The sequence below is a fragment of the Plutella xylostella genome, chromosome 5 (genome assembly GCF_932276165.1).
Source record: "Plutella xylostella chromosome 5, ilPluXylo3.1, whole genome shotgun sequence".
Taxonomy (NCBI): domain Eukaryota; kingdom Metazoa; phylum Arthropoda; class Insecta; order Lepidoptera; family Plutellidae; genus Plutella; species Plutella xylostella.
This window is the reverse complement of record NC_063985.1, coordinates 9,715,522-9,738,327: the sequence shown is the minus strand read 5'-3', so window position 1 is coordinate 9,738,327 and position 22,806 is coordinate 9,715,522. Positions and strand designations below refer to the sequence as shown.

Below are 22,806 nucleotides of genomic sequence, written 5' to 3'. Positions count from 1 at the left end.
TGCTACATGGCCTGAAGTCCCGAAGTTTCGAGCACCATGGGAGTAGCACAAGGTTTCAGAGTTGAAAAATTCAGCATAAATTGCTCTTACGAAATACGTGCGATGTGGTATGTTTAAAATGACTGGAGTGCATTTTCTCTGTTTTAAATAGACGTATCGTAGCCTCGTTGATTGATATTTGAATCTTCTGATACGGGTAAACGGTAAACTAAACTGCTTTCGTGATGATACGTCGACGTCTAGATCTTAAACCTTATAAGAGCAATCATTCCTTACGATTGTGATTTCAAGAAGATAACAAAACATACCTACCGCAGTATTATGTTGTAGCAAGTTTATTAATCTTGATTCCTAAATGTATGCGACTACATAATTATCTCTGTTTGACTAGTCATTCTGGATTTTGTTACGGTAAGTAAATATCCAATTATCCTCTCAATAATGTCGAGTTACTTTTGAAGTGACCCAAGGACTTTATTAGATACCTATAATAGGTATTTGAACTTCTTTGTTATGAATCTATAGTTAGTTAAATTACTTAGTAATGTAACAGTAACTATTCCTAAGATTAGTTAAAACTATTGTTATTTAACTGTTTAGGAATAAACGAATATTTAAAAGAATATAAATCAGTATTTTACTTAATGTATGCAGATAGCTTTCCATGTTTTAGTAAAGTTCTGAAACTCAGCTCCTCATGAAATAAAGATACGGGGTGTACATAAAAGTATTGGTAATATAATTTAATCATAACATGTTCACGAAAAAGAACATGCGGGGCTAGCTAGACAGGGTACCTACAACTATAATCTGTTTTTATTTAAATGATAATACCAATTTCTAAAATTATGAATTTTATAGGTAGGTAGTTCACAATTCCGAATTTAAAGTTTTCGAATAAAACAGCGACAAACGAAACTTTCTTCAGACAACTTGCGATTGATAAGTAGTTGTCGATGAAGTAGGAGTTCATATCAAATCATATCTCATGAAAATAATATTCATTTCCCCAGCTCCCATATCACCTTTGGGTACCGGACATAAATAATTTTTACTTTCCGCGACATTTGAATTTATTATGGGATTTATCACATCATAACGGTTCACTTCTCTACCCTCACTGCCACTAAATCACGAGTTGGAATGTGAATAAGTAAGCAGGCATATTATTTTGGAGTGCGCCAGGTGTTAGACCAGGTCGATAGATCTTCAATTCCAGAAAGTGTTCGGCAGTAACTTTAAATATAAAAATATGGATTAGATCACAGGGACTAGGTACTTTTTTGCTGTTAGAAATGCAAATAGGCAGCCAAAATTATATGGGTTTTTGAAACAACTTCTTGATTTATTCACAAATACTTTCAGGAATAGAACAAGATGATATGAGTCCTGCAACCATTTTCATTTTTTTTCATTAACTACAAGCGATGTTATTAACCCTCTACTGCATGAATTATGAAGGGATTGAGATAAAAAATATTTTTTACTTGAATATCGTTTAATAAGGGATAATAACAACATTTTTAAGTAAAAAAAAAATTTAGCTACTTTATTTTAGAAAAAAAATTTGGAGCCAGAAATGGCTTCGTATGCACTGGTACTTGGTATATCTATGCCATTTATGGCTTCCCATGCACTACATAGACAGATATCAGTTTTTGTGAAAATATTTCATATAGTTAATTTTCTGATTAGACATACCAAAACTATAAACTTTTCATAATTAGATTGAAAAATGGTTAATTCTGTTTTTTTCTATCAAATTCAAACACAGCTAAAGCAGGTCCTCATCTCTACAGGTACAGTTTAACGTTTTTTTTGGGATGGTCCAGGAGATTCTTGTCTACCTGTAAGATTGTCTGTTCTGCTAGCATTTGATAACATTGAGGAGTCTCCCTTGCCATCTATCCTGGGATATGGTAGCTGGACTACTGCAGGAGGCAAATAAATACTATCACAATTCCTGAATTGCTTTATTATAGGTCTTTTTTCGGATCAGCAATTTATCAGTGACAAATTATTATTAAATCAGAACATGTACATATATATTTATATAATACAAGCAAATTTAGTAAATTAGTAAATTTTAAAATTTGTAAAATAAGTCATTACTGAAATTACGTAAGGAGTCAACATCAGGTATTGTATTTTTTTAGGTATAAATAAGTGAAGTATTTGTTCTGAAAAGATAGGTTAAAAATCTAGTTAGTATGTACGAGTGCATAGGAAGCCATTTCTGGCATAAATATTATAGCCTCAACGCATAGGAAGCCAGAAATGGCTTTCTCAGATAATTGAGAAAATAAGATATATAAAACTAATAATAATTAATTCATTGACAAGTTCCAGAAAATATAAGGTATGCACAAAAGGAAAACATTTTTTTTTACTAACAACAACGTACTTTTTAAATTTTTTGCAGAATTTCAAAGTTTCAGAAAAATCACATTCACAGAAAGAAATCATTGCACCTGGGATAAGGTGCGATAATATTCGCAGATGACACATACCATGGACAAAAAAAATATGTTTATATAAACAAAGAAGTGACTAAAAGTATAGCGATATCATTTTTTTAATATTTTTTTTGGTTGGGGTAGAATAAAATATTAAATTCCAAGAGCCATTTATGGCTTCGTATGAAGTAAAGGGTTAAGAAATGTGCGTGGTGTAGGTACTTATGTGTGTAGGTACTACCTAGGTAATCCCAAAATACGTAGAGTCGTAGACATCAGAAGATCATATAATTTTAATTATTCCTTTAGAGTTCTTTAGTACACTTTGTCCCCTCTTTGATCATAAATATCCTTCCACCATAAGGTTGTTTTGAAAAAATCGCTTTAAGCGATAAGACCGCCATATTTGTACATAGGTAACATAGGTATGTGTTAGTATTTAAGTTAAGTAGTTAAGTTTATTTTATGTGTGTGTACAAATAAAGGATATTCTATCTATCTATCTTTCTATCTAATACCTATAAGTACGTTAGCTGAACCTAAAGGAAAGGTACCAACCTAAGCGCCTAGTCACCTAGTGTGTTGAGTTAGAAATCTTGATGTCCCGTTTCAATGCTTCGCTCAGAGCTTCAGTCCAACTGTTATCTATAGACTTAGAATGGAACGGACCCTTTACGCAGCCTACCTACATCAAGATTACTCACATTAGTAAATGGAATCGTTGTGCTAGATATACTGGTAGTAGATAGGTTGGATATAGGTACTATTGGTACATGCACTAGACTAGAAGCAAATAGGTATTTACCTATCTAGTTCCTATGTGACAACCAGCTGAATATACAAAAGTGATGCTCCTGAAAATTTAAAACACCTAATTATATATTTTTATATAGACGACCGAATGGCGTAGTGGTTAGTGACCCTGACTACTGAGCCGATGGTCCCGGGTTCGATTCCCGGCTGAGGCAAATATTTGTTTAAACACAGATATTTGTTCTCGGGGCTTGGATGTGCCCGTAAAATGGCAATAGGCCCGCCCCCTATTACATTGGGACTAGGGTTTCGTTCGCGTGTTTGTTTTTAAATTTGTCCTTCCCGAAACCAGGAAAAAATAGCATTCTCTCGTTTGATTTTTTATCGATTCTATGCTATATTTTATCTTTATTTATCTGTTTCTCCTACCTTAAAGGAAAAAAAAATATCCGCAGGCTTGTCGTCTACGATCAGAAACTCGGTTTTTTCTGGAAAATCATACGTGTTATTATTTTCGCGCAGCTGCATTGCAAAGATAAATGACTGATCTACATCACCTTGTTTCACCTCTTCCTGATTCAATATTTTCATCTTTATTTGTCTGTTGGTCCTACCGCCTACCTAAAACCAAACAATTGATCGGCTTTTATATAATGTGACCAAAAAGTATGTATAGTGCGACAAACTTATCTGTTCCGGTGGGAGCGAACTAAATTGATCCATATCTCATTATTTACTAATGAATTATGTATTGATATAGATTAGATGGGTTTATTGAAACCACAAGAGCGAATAACCACTACTGGCAAACTTAAAATCTTATAGAATGAAGAAATATTACACATTTACGTGAGCTGTCACCGGAACAGATAAGTTTGTGGCACTGTAAAAGCTAACGCTAGTGTGACGCCTGTCATATTTTTTTTTATGTTGAATCAATTAATTTTCCTAAAACATGAAAGTGTAATTAATTTTTTATTTTAATTATGTCATAATAATATTATTTTCAAACTGTTATTAATTAGGTATAATACCTTTGTTATTGTTTAGTTTACAATTAAGAAAATCAAATGATTGGGTATGTAAAACAAATCATTATAATTTTGGTTGTTAATTTATCTGACTGTTGCTTTTTTCTACCTATACGAGTGATAAAAGTATATTTGATTTAATTGTAAGTGTTTTAATAGACTTTTAATACCCGAAAATAGCAAAACCAAGCATTTAAAATAAATTCCCGTTTCCCGGGAATTCCCCGGAAATCTTGAAAAAAAATCCCTTTTCCCGGGAACAGAAAAAGGTCTGGAAAAACGAAACCCTAATTGGGACTAACATAACACTCTGGCGAAAAGTGGGTGCAGCAATGCACCTCTGCCTACCCCGCAAGGGAGTACATTAGTACAAGGCGTGAGTGCGTGTTTTTTTTAAATATATTTTTTCAGAGCAAAGTTACTGAAGTAGACACCTCGGCTGTCCCATTTCAAAACACAGTAACCGCCAACTTTAAAAAAAAACGGGTCTTTGATTTATACATTATTTTAGGCTATTCCGCACAAAACTGCATTGTCAGAATATCAAAAAACCGCTTAGAAACGAAAATAAAATTTCTAAAAACCTAGTAACTCCACCCTGCGAAATCAAAAATGCCACGAAAACCATTTCAAAACATAGTAAGAGCCACCAACCATTTTAAAACACAGTAAGTGAAAATGACTTACTAGGTTTTAAAATGGTCAATGGCGCTTACTAGGTTTTGAAATGGTCAGCAAAGGACAATTTTCGTCCGTTAATTTTAGTAAGTCACAAATGGCATACATTATTACTAACACTTTTTTCGAACAAAATATCAGACATTTCAGAACCTGTATCTTTGCACCAATGAGACCTAGAGAGTTGAATTAAAAGTAGAACATAAGCAAATTTTGTCTTCTTTATAAAAGCCATAGAGACCTTTCTCGTCAGAACCTTTTCTACTAGCCCTATTTTGCATAAACCAAAAAAAAACAAGTTATAAATAAGAGAAAACTGATTTTTAGATAGAAATTTAGCAAATATTGTCTAATTGAAGGCAGCCATAAATAATTTTCATGTTAGAGCCTTCTTAATATGGCTATTTAAAACAAACATAAAAATATGCCCCTATTTCAGCTATTACTTATAGTGCCGTCGTGTAAAAGTGCTGCAAAATTGGATTTATAATATGTGAAGGATCCCAAACATACAAAAAATGAAATTATTACGCAATTATTGCAATTTCAATATACTTAACTTGTCTTAAATGACAAAAATAATGGCCCTTACTAGGTTATGAAATGGTCAGTGAGGGCGGTTTTAGGGTGAGAAAACCATATAAAACCTAGTGAGTGTTTTCTTTTGTGCATTACAGCAACAATTTTAGTCATATTTAAATGAAATAGTATTGTATGTAAAGCCTAGGTTCTGCCGCTTCTTTTAAGTTTACATTTGTTCAGATATCTATCATAGTTTTACCAGGGCATTGAAATGAAGGGACCAAAACGTTTTTTGGCTCACCTGAACATTTTGTCTCATGGCTGTTACTGTGTTTTAAAATGGGACAGCCGACCTATATACCTACTTTGGATTTTTGTATGGGTGGGTTAACGAGTGAAAAAGTTAATTTACCACGGTAGGTAGGAATAGCTAAGTACATATTATCATTTATAGGTAAGTACCATCTTAACATGCCAACCTATCAGAAATTCATCGACCAACTGTATAAAATAACCTTTGAAAATAGTTGCTTTGGCGTATTTCCAGTGCTCCGTCATCTTAACAAGATTAATTCGATTCTTTTGTAGATAGAGCGAATCAGCTAGCCTTTTGCACAAAGAGCCCATGCCTCTGTAAGCATGATGAAGCACATAAGATTGTTATTTGATTACCTATCTATGGTGCAATTTGTGTTTCCTGTTGCCATGTGGCTTTGTTATAAATATTTAGCTATAAAGGCTTACCCTTAGCCCGTCATATTCATATTAGGTACTTACCTCCATAGTCATTAGCAACTAGCAACTTGCGTGGGACCAATGAATTATGCATTGGTACTTGCATAGCCTAATACCTAATAAGGTAATTTTAAAGTATGCGTCCATGGATCGGTATCGTACGTATCGGACCAAACGGATTTTCATAAATATATGGAGAAACGGCGTCGGCAATGTCGATGAAGTGGACTTGTGTTAATTTATATCCCATCAAAAACAATACTTGTCAAAAAAACCAAGTCTCGTAACTCAGTTGTTCTTCGGTAAAAAGTTGTGAGATCAATGTAATACCAAGTCTTATCCACGCACGCATCTCAATCTTAAAAAACTTTAATGTTTTATATAAATATATTCACTTGGTCATCGCACTAAATAATTTAATTAACACGTGTTTCCATGCGATGGCCGAGTCAATATATTTATATAAAACATTGAGTTTTTGATGGGATCTCATTTCTTTTTGTATTTTGTAGACAGTTCTACTTTTTTTCTTTTCTGTACCTTCTAGGTAGGTACGTAGGTGCGTTAACTTAGTTTGGTAGGTTTTACCTACATAAATCGCAAACTTGAGGTAAGAATCAAGAATCTTTATTTTTGGCTACGTAATGAATAAACGTAACTTTCATACTTCGTACTGCATCAAATTTCCCTAATTAAATTTCAACCTTAGTTTCCAATACATAAAGTTCATTGTACATTAAGAAAATTTGACTATAAGTGGTAGCACTGGTAGCCTGATGTGCTTTGTCCGTAGGTAGGTAATCCATCCTTTGCGGATTTAATTTGCATGACGGGAATTTTTTGCTCGATTTGGCAGGGGCACTACCGTGCGCCTATATTTACTTGGTGGAGGTACTGCCTTGCCCCCAGATATGTGATTATGAAATTATTTAAGCAGTTATGTACCTATCTAGAAAACTGGACCAAAATTGAAAAAAAATACTCGAGTTGGTGAAATATTGGGGAAATATTTTAGTTTTTCCTTGATTCATACACCATACACTACTTATGTTCCAAATTTGAAGCTTCTAGGTCTGCTAGAAGTGCCTTAGAATTTTTATGATCGGTGAGTGAGTGAGTCAGTGAGTAAGTCAGTGACAAAATTAAGAAACTTTGACCCGTTATAATTCTTAAACTACTGTTTCAAATTTAATGAAATTTGAAATATACTTACCGTGTCTTTACACTGCCTGCATGGTTAGTGAAAATTCAGTTTTCTAGTTTTATCCACAACGAAGTTACAGGGGGTCGAAAATGGCCTGAATTGCTTCGAGAAAAGGATGGTACGGCCGTGCCGCTTTTTTGCTCGACTTGGTGGGGGCACTGCCGTGCCCCCAGATACAAACAATACTTAGACGCTTGAATTCTTACAAAGGTAATATACCTACCTACATAGAAGAACGAAAACGAAACGGTACGAAGATGGAAAAAACGGAAACATTCAGACAACAACCCTTTACGTAGATACCTAAGCTTTTATAAGTTTCTTTAAAAATTGCTCTTTTATTCATACTTTCCAGCTTTATGAAATTAAGACAGGCAATTGAGTTTCCCTTAGCCGGGCGCTGCCCTACTTACCAAGTTTGCATTTCGTACCTAACGATAAAGGGAAATGGTTATCACTCCAATTTCTGTAATGTGAGCAATCATCTGTTCAATTTTCTTTTGTTACAATTCTTTTACCTAATATCGTACCAATTAAGTATTTGTTTATGCTTGTTAATGTGTGTGTACGAGGGTACAAATAAATTGATAATCATTCTGTTTAGATAAGTCTATGTACATTTCTAATAAATTATGTACAAAAAGCGTTTTTTTTGCTACTCCATACAAACTTTAATAGTTACGTAACTTTAATATGAAGAACCTTTTTTTTCAATAATTTCCACATTTTAAAAAGTTGTTCAGATCGACTCGACTTTTTACCCACTTTCGGCTTAGGTACCATACCACTTTTGCAAAACCGTGTAGGTCTCAAATGGCTCTTAATTAATTCATGAATAAAAGTACCGACTTATAGCTTAATATCTTATTTCTCATTAAAATAGCCTGCGACGGATAATAAAACGCGACAATGGTTTTATCTGATCGTTAAACAATTGAGGCAAAGCTGACTTGGTACAATTAAACCCCTTTTAGCTATAAACTCGTTTAAGCTCATGGGGATGGTGAAATGTATTTGCTGGTAATCTCTTGTTTGTTAATCGAAAAATCTTAGAAGTGCTTGATTACAATAATACTACTGCCAAAAATGGTGTGCTAACTGCTAAAATAAATAAGTAAGTACCTAGTTGGTATAAATAGGTGCTCCTGGAATATATTTTTTTTTCTGCTAGGTACTATGAGTTTGAGGCTGTATTCTTTTGGTTACGATACTGTAGGTACCTACCTATTACGAGATGGAAAAAAACATTTTATTGGCCGTAATTTGGATATTTCGTTATTTCATTACTCAGACGTTTTTGTCTAAGGAGTACCTACTAAAGGCATAAAAGTGTCCATCTAAGAATAACATAAAAAGGTTCACTGAACCTCTTAAAAGAATGGCCGCCAACGCGGTTTAAAATTCACTTTAATTTAATTGAAGTGCTGAAGTGCAAGTCTTTAGGGATTTCAAATCTGTGTGTTTTTTACCCACACTGGGGAGCAATTATTTTACTTTGCATATTAAACTTAGATACTTACATAGATTGCTGCTTGAACTGTTGCTGTATATTGACTCAAAAAATGCAGTAAGTAGGTATAGTAGATGCGTTTCTCAACTGTACTCGGACATATTGCCATAACTACCTACTCATTCGTACTTAATATTCACATGAACGATAAATAATGTAAAAAAGAAGGTTGCCTACTCTAGCTTTACAAAAAACTAAAATAGCTCTCGTAGCTTGCATCGGTAGGTACGGTAATTTCGTCGTAGTTAGCCCGTAAACCCCCGCTTATCATCACGTCTCACATGGTCCAAAAAACGATAAAATACACTCACGGGCAATGAAAAAGTTCCACTCACAAAATCCCGACACTAAACGACCTCAATTTTATCAAACATTTAATTTAAAATTTGAACAAAATATTACTTACCGTTTTTAGTTGGTAATATCCTGATGCTCTATTAAACGTACTTCAATATTGCAGAAGGCATCATTAAGCTAGTCCTTGCCGTTTAGGAGTAATTTGGTACTATTCTCAGTGGAACCTTTTCAGTGCCCGTGAGTGTAGGTATTTACGTAAGAATTACACATATCACGTACAAAATACAAATTCCACCCCGTTGTAGGTCTAAGTGTAGGTTTGTATGTGTACTAGGGTATTTTGTACATTTATGTAGTTTTCATCATCAATCACTGTTATCCTAGGAATATGTATGTAAATCCTGCATGACGATGTAGTTTTTATGGGTACACTACATAATTCCGAATTACTTTTTTACGAATATGAAAATAACGATTTTTATTATTACGAATTTCAAAGTTCCGAATAATTCACAATCCCGAATTTCAAGTTTCCGAATAATGACAATCACGAATAGTTGATAAAACGAAATTTCAAACAACAGATTTATTAAAATGACGAAAGTCAAATTTCCGAATATTATAATTTCAATGTTTTAAATGTACGATTTTGTATTATATCGAATTGTTAAAATTACGAATCCCGAAGTTTTAATATTCCGAAAATACAAATCCCCAAATGTAATTTAGTTGACAAGAAATAAGTAGTTATACAGGGTGTCCCAAAAGTCAACGTCATCCCTTAAAGGGCTGATAGATCAGCTCATGAGAGGCCAGAATATCACAATATGACCTTAGTAAAAACTCGATAATTTTCGAGATATTGACACTTTTATAAATTTGCTGAAAATCGACACCTTGGATCAGTTTTTTGCGTGCCGCCGGTACAAAAATCCATATTGTTAGAATTTGTTTGGTGTTGCATCACCCTGTATAGCCCTGCTATTGATCGCAGTAAAAAAAAATATCGAGTAATGCTGTATGTTTAAAAAAAACAAGGTTTTCAAAGTCATAAAAGGCAATCGTATTTTTTTATAAACAACTTTGACTCTACATACTGTAAAAAAAATATACCACGCAAACCTGGCACCTTATTTGAAAAGATTGCTCATTTAATGCAGTTTCCAAAATGGTATGAAACGTTGCTATTGTTTCAATTAACAAAAAAGTTATTCCTATTTTAGTACAAAACGACCTCGATGTAAAATTGTTTGAAGGAAATTTATCTGACTGAATTTATTAAGGGTAAGTGATGTCGGAATGAGTAAAAGTAAAATAGGTGGTGTGGCCAGGAGTGGGAAAAGAGACAACGTTGTCACAGAATAAAAAAAACGCATTTTGAGTATCTTTCTCGAAAAAAGTGGACTATAGCAACTCCACATTCCCCATAAATGTAGCGCATGGTAACGTACATTCCTGAGTAGTGCTAATGTGTGATATTGTACAAGTAAAACGCTTACACATGTACATTGTACACCCACAGTATCCAAAAAAGGGACAGATCAGTTTGTGATTAATATTACCTCTAATTACTTGTTATTTATTTTAAAGTTATTGTTCAAAACAAAACCAAACTCTCAAAATTATGATTATGACCATTAATGAGTATTATTTTTTGCTGATTATGTACTTAATATAATAATGTGGTGTTATAATGTTGAGAAATAAAAATAAAAGTCAATAAATGATAGTTTTCTTTAAATAAGGTGTAAAAAACGCAAAATATGTTTTATAAGAGTTTGGTAAGTTTTTTCTTAGCTATTTTTGCGTCATATAGGTTGCCACGGCTGACCCCACCACCTATTTTACTTTTACTCATTCCAACATGACTTACCCTTAATAAATTCAGTCAGATAAATTTCCTTCAAACAATTTTACATCGAGGTCGTTTTGTTCTAAAATAGCAATAACTTTTTTGTTAATTGAAACAATAGCAACGTTTTATACCATTTTGGAAACTGCATTAAATGAGCAATCTTTTCAAATAAGGTGCCAGGTTTGCGTGGTATATTTTTTTTACATTATGTAGAGTCAAAGTTGCTTATAAAAAAATACGATTACCTTTTATGACTTTGAAAACCGTGTTTTTTTAAACATACAGCATTACTCGATATTTTTTTTGACTGCGATCAATAGCAGGGCTATACAGGGTGATGCAACACCAAACAAATTCTAACAATATGGATTTTTGTACAGGCGGCACGCAAAAAACTGATCCAAGGTGTCGATTTTCAACAAATTTATAAAAGTGTCAATATCTCGAAAATTATCGAGTTTTTACTATGGTCATATTGTGATATTGATTGTCGCGCCATGTGATTTGTCGCGCCGTCGATCGCGCAACTGCTAAGTCTATACGCTCCGTGTTAAATAAATATTTACGTTGTACATTTCACAAGTATATGGTTAAAATTTACATAATTACAAAGCTCTTGTAAAGTTAATTCAGTGTGTGTTATGAGTGTGCTTCTGACTATATCATGTGCTGTGTAATTCCGATTTACATATCCTAAAAGTAATAATCAGCTGTGATCGTTATCTACTGCGAGGCCAAGTCCGCGGTCGGTCATTGCCCCGCTCGTCACCTGTGCCCTGTGCATCACCTGTCCCTGTCTCGCTGCGGCGCCGCTGCGTCTACCTGTCTTCGTCTAGCCGCCCAGTCGTCAAGCCAGGCGCGTGAGTCACACATCAATCTAACACTCCAGCTCTGTTTGAAATATTATAGTGCAATATTCAACGTACGTATAATATTGAGAAGACAAAATGAACTGTATGGCGTGCTGTAAGTCTGTAGTTGAGAGTGATGCACTTATATGCTCGCAGTGTGGTCATAAATACCACTATCAATGCCTTAACATTTCCACTGCTACTTATCAACGTAACTCCGCCGCATACAAAAAATCGTGGCACTGCGATCCGTGCCTTAACATCACAACCCGTAAGGCAAGAGGCAGGGGTGACAACACGCCTGTTCGTAATGTGTCTGAGCCGCTTAACGTGGAGAAGAATGGTGATAAGAAGGTCAGCCATCAACAATCTTTGAAAAAGGACATACCGGCTTCGGATAGTCAAAAAAGGCCTAGTAACCCACAGTCTGGCACAATAACCCTACAAGAATTTAGTGATCTTTTTGACACAAAAATTGAACAGCTACGCGCCTCTCTCCTATCGCAAATAAACGCTACTATTTCCTCCGAAATAAAAGCCGCCATGGATGAAATAAAAAAAGACTTCACGGCCACTACGGACTTTCTCTCAGAGGAACAGAGAGATTGTAAAGCTGAAATAAGTGAAGCTACTAAATCAATAAATGAACTGGAGTCACTGAACTGTCAACTCCAAGCCGATATTAAAAGTCTAGAACGGCGCCTGAATGCGGCTGAGAAGCACTCCCGTAGCCTCAACTTAGAGGTGCATGCCGTACCCGAGCGCCGTAACGAGAATGTGGTACTTATCTTCAAAAAACTATGCGAGATAATAGGTTATCCTATCGTAGACTCTGATATCCGCTCCTGCCGTAGGGTTGCAAAAATGAATACCAACTCAGACAGACCGCGCTCTATATTGGTGACATTGCCGTCTGAGCGTTGCCGTGATGATATTATCTCTGCAGTACGCAAGTTCAACAGAAATAATCCTAAGGAACATATTAGCTCAACCCATGTAGAAGTACCCGGGGAAAAGCAATTAATTTATGTCGGTGAGCACCTTCCTCCCAGCGCAAAGGAACTTCATAGCGTAGCACGAAGGTTTGCTAAAGATAACCACTACAAGTTTGTCTGGGTCAAGTTCGGGAAGATTTATCTGAGGAAAGATGAAAAGTCACCGCCTCTACTTATTAAGGATAAATGTAACTTACCTAAACTTAGTTGAATTGAGTAGGTACATGTATCTTACAATTTTCTTACTCATTTATTACTTAAACAGGTTATGCTAATAATTTTCTCAAACTTTAATGCATGTTCTTTATCAAAATGTGAATAGAATTAAATCTAAGCTAATGCAATTATATTTAAATATACTTAATTCTGAATACGATGTAATATGTTTGTGTGAAACTAATCTAGACAGCAGTATTGGTTCTGGTGAGTTGATAGATGACCGGTACGACGTCTTCCGTAGAGATAGAGAAACTTCAAATTCTTTAAAACAGTCCGGCGGTGGATTATTAATAGCTGTTAAGAAAAAATACAACGCACGCAGACTGCATGCTTTGGAGAGCCCCATTGAAGATTTGTGGATAACCATATCGTCTCAGGCAGCTAACTCTCTTACTTTGAATATATGCCTGGTATATCTACCTCCCGATATTAAAATGGACCCCTACAGGGCGTGGTTTCGTGGATGCTCTGAAAACTTAATAAAAATCAGCAACACCTCATCAAAAACTTTTATACTTGGCGACTTTAATCTACCTAATATACAATGGTCGCGAGACGTAACCTCTACCTCTCGCATGACCCACACTTCCCCCTTAGATACTAAATCAGAATTACTTTTTAATCTCATTGCGCTCGGTAACCTCTCTCAATATAATCATGTTACAAATGATAACAACCGAATCCTGGATCTCGTATTAACAGACTGCACTAATTTATATGTAAATAGCTGTACGGCCATATCAAAGGCCGACAAACATCATCCCGCTATAGAAATTGACTTAAAAAATAGCCCAGTAACACTTAAACCTAAATCTAAAAAAGTCCTAAACTTTAAAAAATGTGACTACACTAAATGCACGGAGGAACTTCTCTCTCTGAACTGGGAGGATCTCTTAAGCAGTGATGACGTCAACACTAATGTGCAGGTATTCTATGAGATCCTAAATAAAGTCATTAAAAACAACACCCCTTTGAAGTCAATTGGTGATCATAAATACCCCTTATGGTTCTCTGAATGCCTTAAAAACTGCATAGAAGAAAAAAATAAAATACATAAAAAGTTTAAAAAATACAAAAACCCTCGCGATTATGACGAATTTAAATTGCTACGCACTAGGTCCAAAAAATTAATTGAAGAATGTCATGAATCATTTCTAAATAGTGTTGAGGCCTCCCTATCGGACTCAACTAAACCTTTCTTCACCTACATAAAATCTAAAAAATCTGCACAATCTATACCAGAATCTATGAGTTTCGATGGTAGAAATGCACAGGGTGGGCAGGCTGTGTGTGATCTCTTCTCAACATACTTTGCATCGGTTTTTGAGACAGACTCGGGCACTGATGAACTCCCTAGTGACTACAAAGATATATGTAAGGCCAATGATACTCTTGCTAGTATATCAATTTCACAAGAGATGATTGCTAAAAAACTTGTGGACCTTAACATCAATAAGGGAGCTGGTCCCGATGGGATCCCCCCTTGTTTTATAAAAAATTGTCGCAAAGCACTCTTGGCTCCTTTATATATAATATTTAACCACTCAACCCGTACTGGAGTGTACCCAGATGTATGGAAGCATGCTTACATAGTGCCTATCTACAAGTCAGGAGACGCTAATGTTTGCGGTAACTACAGACCAATCAGCATCCTGTCCTGCTTTGCCAAGATATTCGAGTCCGTTATCTTCGACCACCTCTATGCCCATGTCAAGCCTTACCTTGTACCGGAACAGCACGGCTTCGTTAAAGGCAAATCAACGGTATCTAATTTGGTAGAATATACCAACTATATCTGCAGAGCCTTTAATGAGTGCCGCCAGGTTGATTCGGTCTACACAGATTTCAAAAAGGCATTTGACAAGGTCAACCATCGAATCTTGTGTATGAAGCTAAAAATGTACGGGATACATGGAAATGTACTGCGCTGGGTTGAATCCTACATAAATAACCGAAGCCAAATTGTAACGCTCAAGGGACACTTATCACAGCCTGTGACCATTACATCGGGAATTCCCCAGGGATCGCTGACAGGGCCATTGTTTTTTATTATTTTTATAAACGACTTGGTAAGTCTCCTTAGGAACCCGTGCCTACTGTACGCAGACGACCTAAAAATGTACACAGGAGTCTCATCACATGAGGATTGCACAAGGCTGCAGAAAGACCTGGACACTTTGTGGATATGGTGCCAGATCAACAAAATGCAGTTAGGCATACAAAAGTGCTTCGTGGTAACCTTTTCCAGAAACCATAGCCAAGTGCTATTTAACTACAACCTGGATGGTACTACGCTCCAAAGAAAAGCAACTGCTAAGGATCTGGGAGTTACGTTTGACCACAAGTTAAGCTTCAACCAACACTGTGCATCAATTGTAACAAAAGCGAACCAACTACTGGGGTTTGTATTGCGGGCCACAAAGCCTTTCAAAAACTATCAGAGCGTTGTCCTTCTCTACAAATCACTGGTCCTGAGTCGCCTTGAGTACGCATCAGCAGTCTGGTGCCCTATCTACAATGTCCACAGCGATGCAATCGAGTCCGTGCAAAAAAGGTTTTTGCGTATACTGTCTGCTCGATTCGGTCTCCGATGGAAGCTGCAATCTTACGAGGACCGATGCAAACACTTTAAAATTCAGCGGTTGGATGCTCGTCGTAGGCTGCATGACCTTGTGCTTCTACACAAAATTATTAATGGTGGTATATCAACCAGTTTATTGTCGGAAATAAACTTTTTTGCCCCTAGGCTTACCTCCAGACATCCCCACCCATTTAGCGTACCCGTATGTAGGACTAACGTCAGTGCGAACAACTTTATTTTGCGAGTGTGCCAAATGTTTAATCAAATATACGCTCAAAATAGAAGCGAAGTGCCGGACATATATCAAAACTCACTGGGTAGTTTTAAAAATAAAATATCTAAATTTATTGACCATCCTAATTAAATTATTAATGTGTTTGAATGTATGTGATTATTAAAATTTTAAATTTTATGTATTAAAATTTAATTTATCAAAATTTAATTTATTGTAAGTAATTAGTGGTTGTGCTCTTTGCACTAACATGCTGTGTACACATTGTTTTGGTGTTAAGACTAGACTAGAACTCATGTAATTTACTTTATGTTATATTGTAAACGTCTTTAATACTGTTGTGTGTGCCAAATAAAATAAAAATAAAAATAAAAAAATATTCTGGCCTCTCATGAGCTGATCTATCAGCCCTTTAAGGGATGACGTTGACTTTTGGGACACCCTGTATATTATACATGTATTTTTAAGCTATATTATGTGAAACGCTCCGCTTCGTTTTTCAATATCTATGTGCACCTAACACGCTCCTCCTCGCTTTGCTCGTCGTCGCACCTATCTTTAGGTTTAGGTCCCAAGGTTTTTAAGGTTAAACACAGTAAACATCCGAGCAATTGTATTGCTTTCTTGTGTTACTTAACAACAAATGCTACAAATAGTTTTCTATTTAACAATTGTTTTGCTCTATATTTGAAACGCTCCGCTCCGCTTCGCTGCGCTCCGCTTTGTTTTTCGATATCTATGTGCACCTAACACGCTCCTCCTCGCTTTGCTCGTCGTCGCACCTATCTTTTGGTTTTGGTTCTAAGGTTTAAAAAACATTTATGTTTTTTTGACAAAATCACGAATTATCATATTTCCGATCGGGATTTGAATTTTTCGTGATTATAATAAATCGGTATTTTATTTTTCGTATATTAAAGTAATCGTACTTTTTTACGTTCGTATATTTAACAATCGTAATAACAAATCTTCGTGATTATAATATTCGAAATTATAATTTTCGTGATTTTTATAATTCGGTATTTTAAAAAATCGGTATTGGAATATTTCGTAAATTACATATTCGGTGTTATCAAATTCGGAAAAAAGTTTTTCGGAATATTTGGGTTTTCCCAGTTTTTATACGTATCGAACGTTTCGTAACACGGTATAATCTAACAAAATTGAAAGACTTTGTGCCAATTTCTTCATAGTCGTTTATCTAACCGACAGGGATTGATTTATAAATTATACGTCATCTCCATATAAAATTCATGACAGATGTGTCGAAAGTCAACCACTCCCTGGTTATGCTCTAGGTACTAACCGACTATGGAGAAATTGGTACTTACCTTGGAAGTTATTATAGTCTGTTCCTGGTTGCTTAATCTCTCACGAGCAATTAAAAAGTTCCACTTGTATATGGCCCCATTTTTTTAAACATTTAATTTTTAATTTAAATCTAATATTCATTACGTTTTCAGTATATTGCAGATGGCGTCTTTAAGCTTGGCTTTTTCACTGGAACTTTTTCATTGCTCCCGAGTTCATAAGTATATCAAATGCACTCAAGCCTTTCAATCCCCAAATCAAATGCTTATCTTAGGTACATTATGTTTGTACGACTGTACTTTGTACAATAAATCGCCTGTCTATCATGATCAAGTTACAGCACCACTCAATTCTAAAGGACAGGTACATCCCTTCGAGTTTTTACGCAAATATGTGCGAAACCTCCCCATATTTATCCACTTCGTCTCTTGACATGCTTCTGCCGTGAGAATTCACATTTCATTCTATTTGTATCGTGTTTGCGTGGCTTGCTACGCAATTTCCTATACGATTTCATACCGTTTTTTAGGGTTCCGTAGCCAAAATGGCAAAAACGGAACCCTTATAGTTTCGTCATGTCCGTCTGTCCGTCTGTCCGTCTGTCCGTCTGTCACAGCCGATTTACTCGGAAACTATAAGTACTACAGTGATGAAATTTGATGGGAATATGTGTTGTATGAACCGCTACAAAAATATGACACTAAATAGTAAAAAAAAGAATTGGGGGTGGGGCCCCCCATACATGTAACTGAGGGATGAATTTTTTTTTTTCGATGTACATACCCGTGTGGGGTATCAATGGAAAGGTCTTTTAAAATGATATAAAGTTTTCTAAAAAACATTTTTCTTAAAGTGAACGGTTTTTGAGATATCAGCTCTCAAAGTCGTAAAAAGTATGTCCCCCCCCCTCTATTTTTATAACTACGGGGTATAAAATTCTAAAAAAAATAGAGGTGATGCATGCTAATTAACTCTTTCAACGATTTTTGGTTTGATCAAAGTATCTCTTATAGTTTTTGAGATAGGTTGATTTAACTGTAATTTTGCTGCTACGGAACCCTTTGTGCGCGAGCCCGACTCGCACTTGGCCGGTTTTGTAGAATAGATATCTACATTGTGTTCCGGATACGCGCAAATGAAATAATATTTGAGGCTGTGTAGTTTTCTACATGATTCGCTCATATTTTTTATTAAAATACACATAGTATTTTATTTTATGATTACTAATACATATAATAATACATTGTATAAAATAGAAAACGACAAATTTTTGTCCCTTCGGAGGAATTAACGGATTAGTAGTGTAACATCAAAGTTGTAATCCAAGCTAGTGTTGCTTAACCTGATGACTGATTCGGTCACCCTTCAGTGCACACAGCGTGAGACTTTGATCTGACTCATCCGATTCATCGTTAAGTATCTACCGGTGTGCTGAGATTGACAAGTTTACTTTCAGCGGTGAATCAGCGTCTTCATTTAAATGACGTAAACCAGGCTAAGCTATAGGCAGGCTAGTTCTATGGACAAGCACATTTTTTTCGCGCTATTTCTAAACTCATAGAACTAAAGTTCTTCATGCAGATTGACCTTCCTGATGCACACTGTTTCCGCTTCGTAAGTATACTTACCACTTTTGCAACACCCTTATCGTATACACCCACTTTGTAAAAAAAAGTAATTGGTCTAGGACTAAGGTTGTCTTCAAAAAATCGCTTTATGCGATAAGACCGCCATTTTTTACATAAATATGTGTCAGTATTTAAGTTAAGTAAGTTTATTTTATGTGTGTATGCAAATAAAAAATATTCTATTCTAATAAATTATTGCCATGCCCATAGTATCTACTATAGATAGAAGGATAAGCCACAGTCTTGCGACCGCCTCCTCATACACAGTGGTAATGGCTCGCCGGTTCGTGCTGTTTTGTCCGCTTTCACTAATTGCTTCCACGTTATTAAGGTCGAGGCTTCTGCGACAGACCTGCAGGGCTATTCAGAGTGGCATGACGAGGCTGATGCCGTTTTGTTTCACAAAAATATAGGCGATAAAATTTGTTACTGGTATTTTTTGTAGCATTTATTATTTTCTCGATGATTATTATTAAATGAATACCCTCAAAGCATTCTCAAGGTTACTCCAAGGAAAGTTTTTCTTATTTTTTATGAGATTAAAATAAAATGTGATAGAAACATTAGTTTTAAGTTTTAACAGGTGCTCAGCAATGTCAAACGTCTACGAAATCTGTCGAATTTCGTTTTAAACACTTCATAAACAGTGTTCAAAGTTTTTTGTGGTAGTACAGTATATGTTTAGGTTGAATACCGTTACCGGGACAGATACTGCACAAGTAATCCAATCTTCTTAAATAGCTCCAGCGACGACGACCGAGTCTGCCTTTGACATGGCTATCAAACTTTTTTTTTGTGCCTACCTTCTATCACAATAGATTCTCTTCGCTTCTCGGAATACCGCCTTCCTGCTGGAATGCACTTCACCGCACTTTTATCTTTTGTCTTAATTGCTTTTACATATCGCTGATTATTACTGTGGCGTTGTGCATGGTTGTTTAGTATAGTACTAACTTATAATCTGTCTTTAAAATCTTAGCTATAAAGAAATTAGCTGTAGTTGAATTGAAGAATCACAATATAAAATATGAATATAACATTGCATATCAAGTTGACAAAAATAAAGTATAGGTACTTACAGTCAAACTATAAAGTCGTGAAAACGGAAGTGGATCCTAACTAATTGTTTAAGATGGGTTCCGCTCATCTCGCATAATCTTTATTGACCAAAACTCATTTCGCATAACTCGTATGGTCTAAACTTTTTTGGCCGAACCATCACTTTGCCAAGACTTATGTGGCATAAGGCTCGTTTCGTCTAAAACTCTTTAGGCACAATCTTTAAACACCTAAGTTTCGTTTGCTCAAATTTATGTTCGTCTATACCTAAGTATAATCTTGTTTCTCTTAATGTTATCTTAATAAATAATATATTAAGTATTTAGTAAATGTACAAATTGGTATTTTTCTCCTACATCCCGAAAATCACGATATTGTATGATCAAAAAATCGAAAGTTAACGACCAATATAATTATTACAAACCCCATGAGATCGAAACCTAAAAATAGGTGCGACGACGAGCAAAGCGAGGAGGAGCGTGTTAGGTGCACATGTTCATCAAAACCAAAGCGGAGCGCAGCGAAGCGGAGCGGAGCGTTTTCCAAACAGCGGAAACAATACAAGGCACCAGTTTGCGCTATGTAGGGAGACGCTCCGTCAAAGTTAAAGCCAAATGAATATTATTACTTTGTATAAACCTATGCCATAGCATTATTAGGCTATTCAAGATTTGGCCATACCATTATTAGGCTAAACAATGTTATGCGAAATAACTTTTTACTAAACGAGATTTATGCCATACGATTTTCGGCGTAACGAGACTTTGACCAAACGTTACTATGCAATACAAGATTAGGCAAATAAATCTTATGCCAAAAAAGGTAGAACCGTTTAAGATCGTATTTAATCGATCTGTCATATTTATTAAAGGACAAATCCGTTAAAAAACCATAATCAATCAGTATTTTATTTTTAAAATGTATGTAAAAGTAAGTAAATAACTGATGATCAGATGATTCTTAGCAAAATCGCACTCCTTGACGTACCTACGTATTATGCAAAAAAAACACCAAGAGAATGTCTGTTATTGTTTGTTAATTTTGAGCCCTCTCATGTAATAGCTTGACACACATTTTAAAGTTTTTCCTAATGACCTGTGGAGGAAGGAGCAGACACTAATTGCAGACCCTGAGGGCGCTAGGCACGAGGCGGGCGGAGTGGGATAGAACGACGGCAACAGTTTTAAATTTTAACAACTATTTGGACACAAACACATATTTAGTACTAGCTGATCCCGCGAGCTTCGCTTCGCCTTAAAAAGTTTTCATTCCAATCCGTTCAGTAGTTTTGGTGTGAAAGAGTAACAGACAGACAGACAGACACAGTTACTTTCGCATCTATAATCTATAATATTAGTTAGGATATAGTTAGGATTTGACAGATGATCATACGCCTGATAAGTCCCAGTTTCACCATACTCTGTTAGATCATAACAAGGGATTAGTTGTTGACTTTTGACACATCTTTCAAGAATTTAATAATAGGTAATATTATGGAGATGACGTATAATTGATGACATAACATCTAACAAACTATGGTGATACTAGGCATTGTTTAATTGCGTTTTAAACACATGAAAAATAAAAGTTTTTTCGTGGCAAAACTGTTTATGTTTATAATTACTAATTAAATAAGTACTACTATAAACCGCATAACATAAAAAAAAAACTTGGCTATTTAAATAAAAACCTACATAATTCAAACGTTGGCTGCAAATAATCTCCTTTTTTTATTCTAAGTATATTTAATAGACGGAGGTATATGAAGGTAGCATATTTCGTATTGTCAGATGTCTGTTTTTCATAAAACTGTACATATCTACTGCTACTGATGCTTTAAAAATAGAGATTCTTCAGACATGTGTAGCACGTAGAGCAACAGATATCTGTAGTTGGCGGAAAATTCCAACGATTTACTGACGTTGAAAATTGGTGGAGCAATTTATTGGGACTTGTTAGCTACCTGGATGTTGCATTGCATCATTGAATAAATCGTTTAGGAACCACCTCGCACCGTATTAACTAGCAAAATCCACAAATTACTGACTGAGTAATCGAGTAACAATTATAAAAATAATTAGTAAGGAACATACAAATGGAATATCTTTGACGGTCGAATGGTGTAGTGGTTAGTGGCCCTCACTGCTATGCCGAAGGTCCCGGGTTCGATTCCCGGCTGGGGCAGATATTGGTTTAAAGACAGATATTTGTACTCGGGTCTTGATATTTATATTTAATACGTATTTGAGTAGATATATCAGCTGTCCGATACCCATATTACAGGCTTTGCCTAGTTTCGGGTCGGATGGCCGTGTGTGAGATATCACCACATATTTTTTATTATTATCTCTTTTTTGTGAAATTGGTTCTACCTTTTAAGGCATAAGATTTTTTGGCCGAATCTCGTATTGCATAGTAACGTTTGGTCAAAGTCTCGTTACGCCGAAAATCGTATGGCATAAATCTCGTTTAGTAAAAAGTTATTTCGCATAACATTGTTTAGCCTAATAATGGTATGGCCAAATCTTGAATAGCCTAATAATGCTACGGCATAGGTTTATTAGGTTTATACAAATTAATAATATTCGTTTGGCTTTAACTTTGACGGAGCGTCTCCCTACATAGCACAAACTGGTGCCTTGTATTGTTTCCGCTGTTTGGAAAACGCTCCGCTCCGCTTCGCTGCGCTCCGCTTTGGTTTTGATGAACATGTGCACCTAACACGCTCCTCCTCGCTTTGCTCGTCGTCGCACCTATTTTTAGGTTTCGATCTCATGCGGTTTGTAATAATTATATTGGTCGTTAACTTTCGATTTTTTGATCATACAATATCGTGATTTTCGGGATGTAGGAGAAAAATACCACAATTTGTACATTTACTACGTTCTT

At 35.5% G+C, this 22,806-nt stretch overlaps 1 protein-coding gene across 1 annotated transcript; it reads left to right on the top strand.

Moving 5' to 3' along the window:
- Positions 1-11,988: 11,988 nt before the first annotated feature.
- Positions 11,989-13,098, top strand: LOC125491396. Its single transcript, XM_048633229.1, has one exon. The coding sequence runs from the start codon at positions 11,989-11,991 to the stop codon at positions 13,096-13,098; it is 1,110 nt and encodes a 369-aa protein (XP_048489186.1).
- The last annotated feature ends 9,708 nt before the right edge of the window (positions 13,099-22,806 follow it).

Coding starts and splice junctions, on each gene's coding strand:
- LOC125491396 (XM_048633229.1), top strand. CDS start 11,989: ATGAACTGTATGGCGTGCTGTAAGTCTGTAGTTGAGAGTGATGCACTT.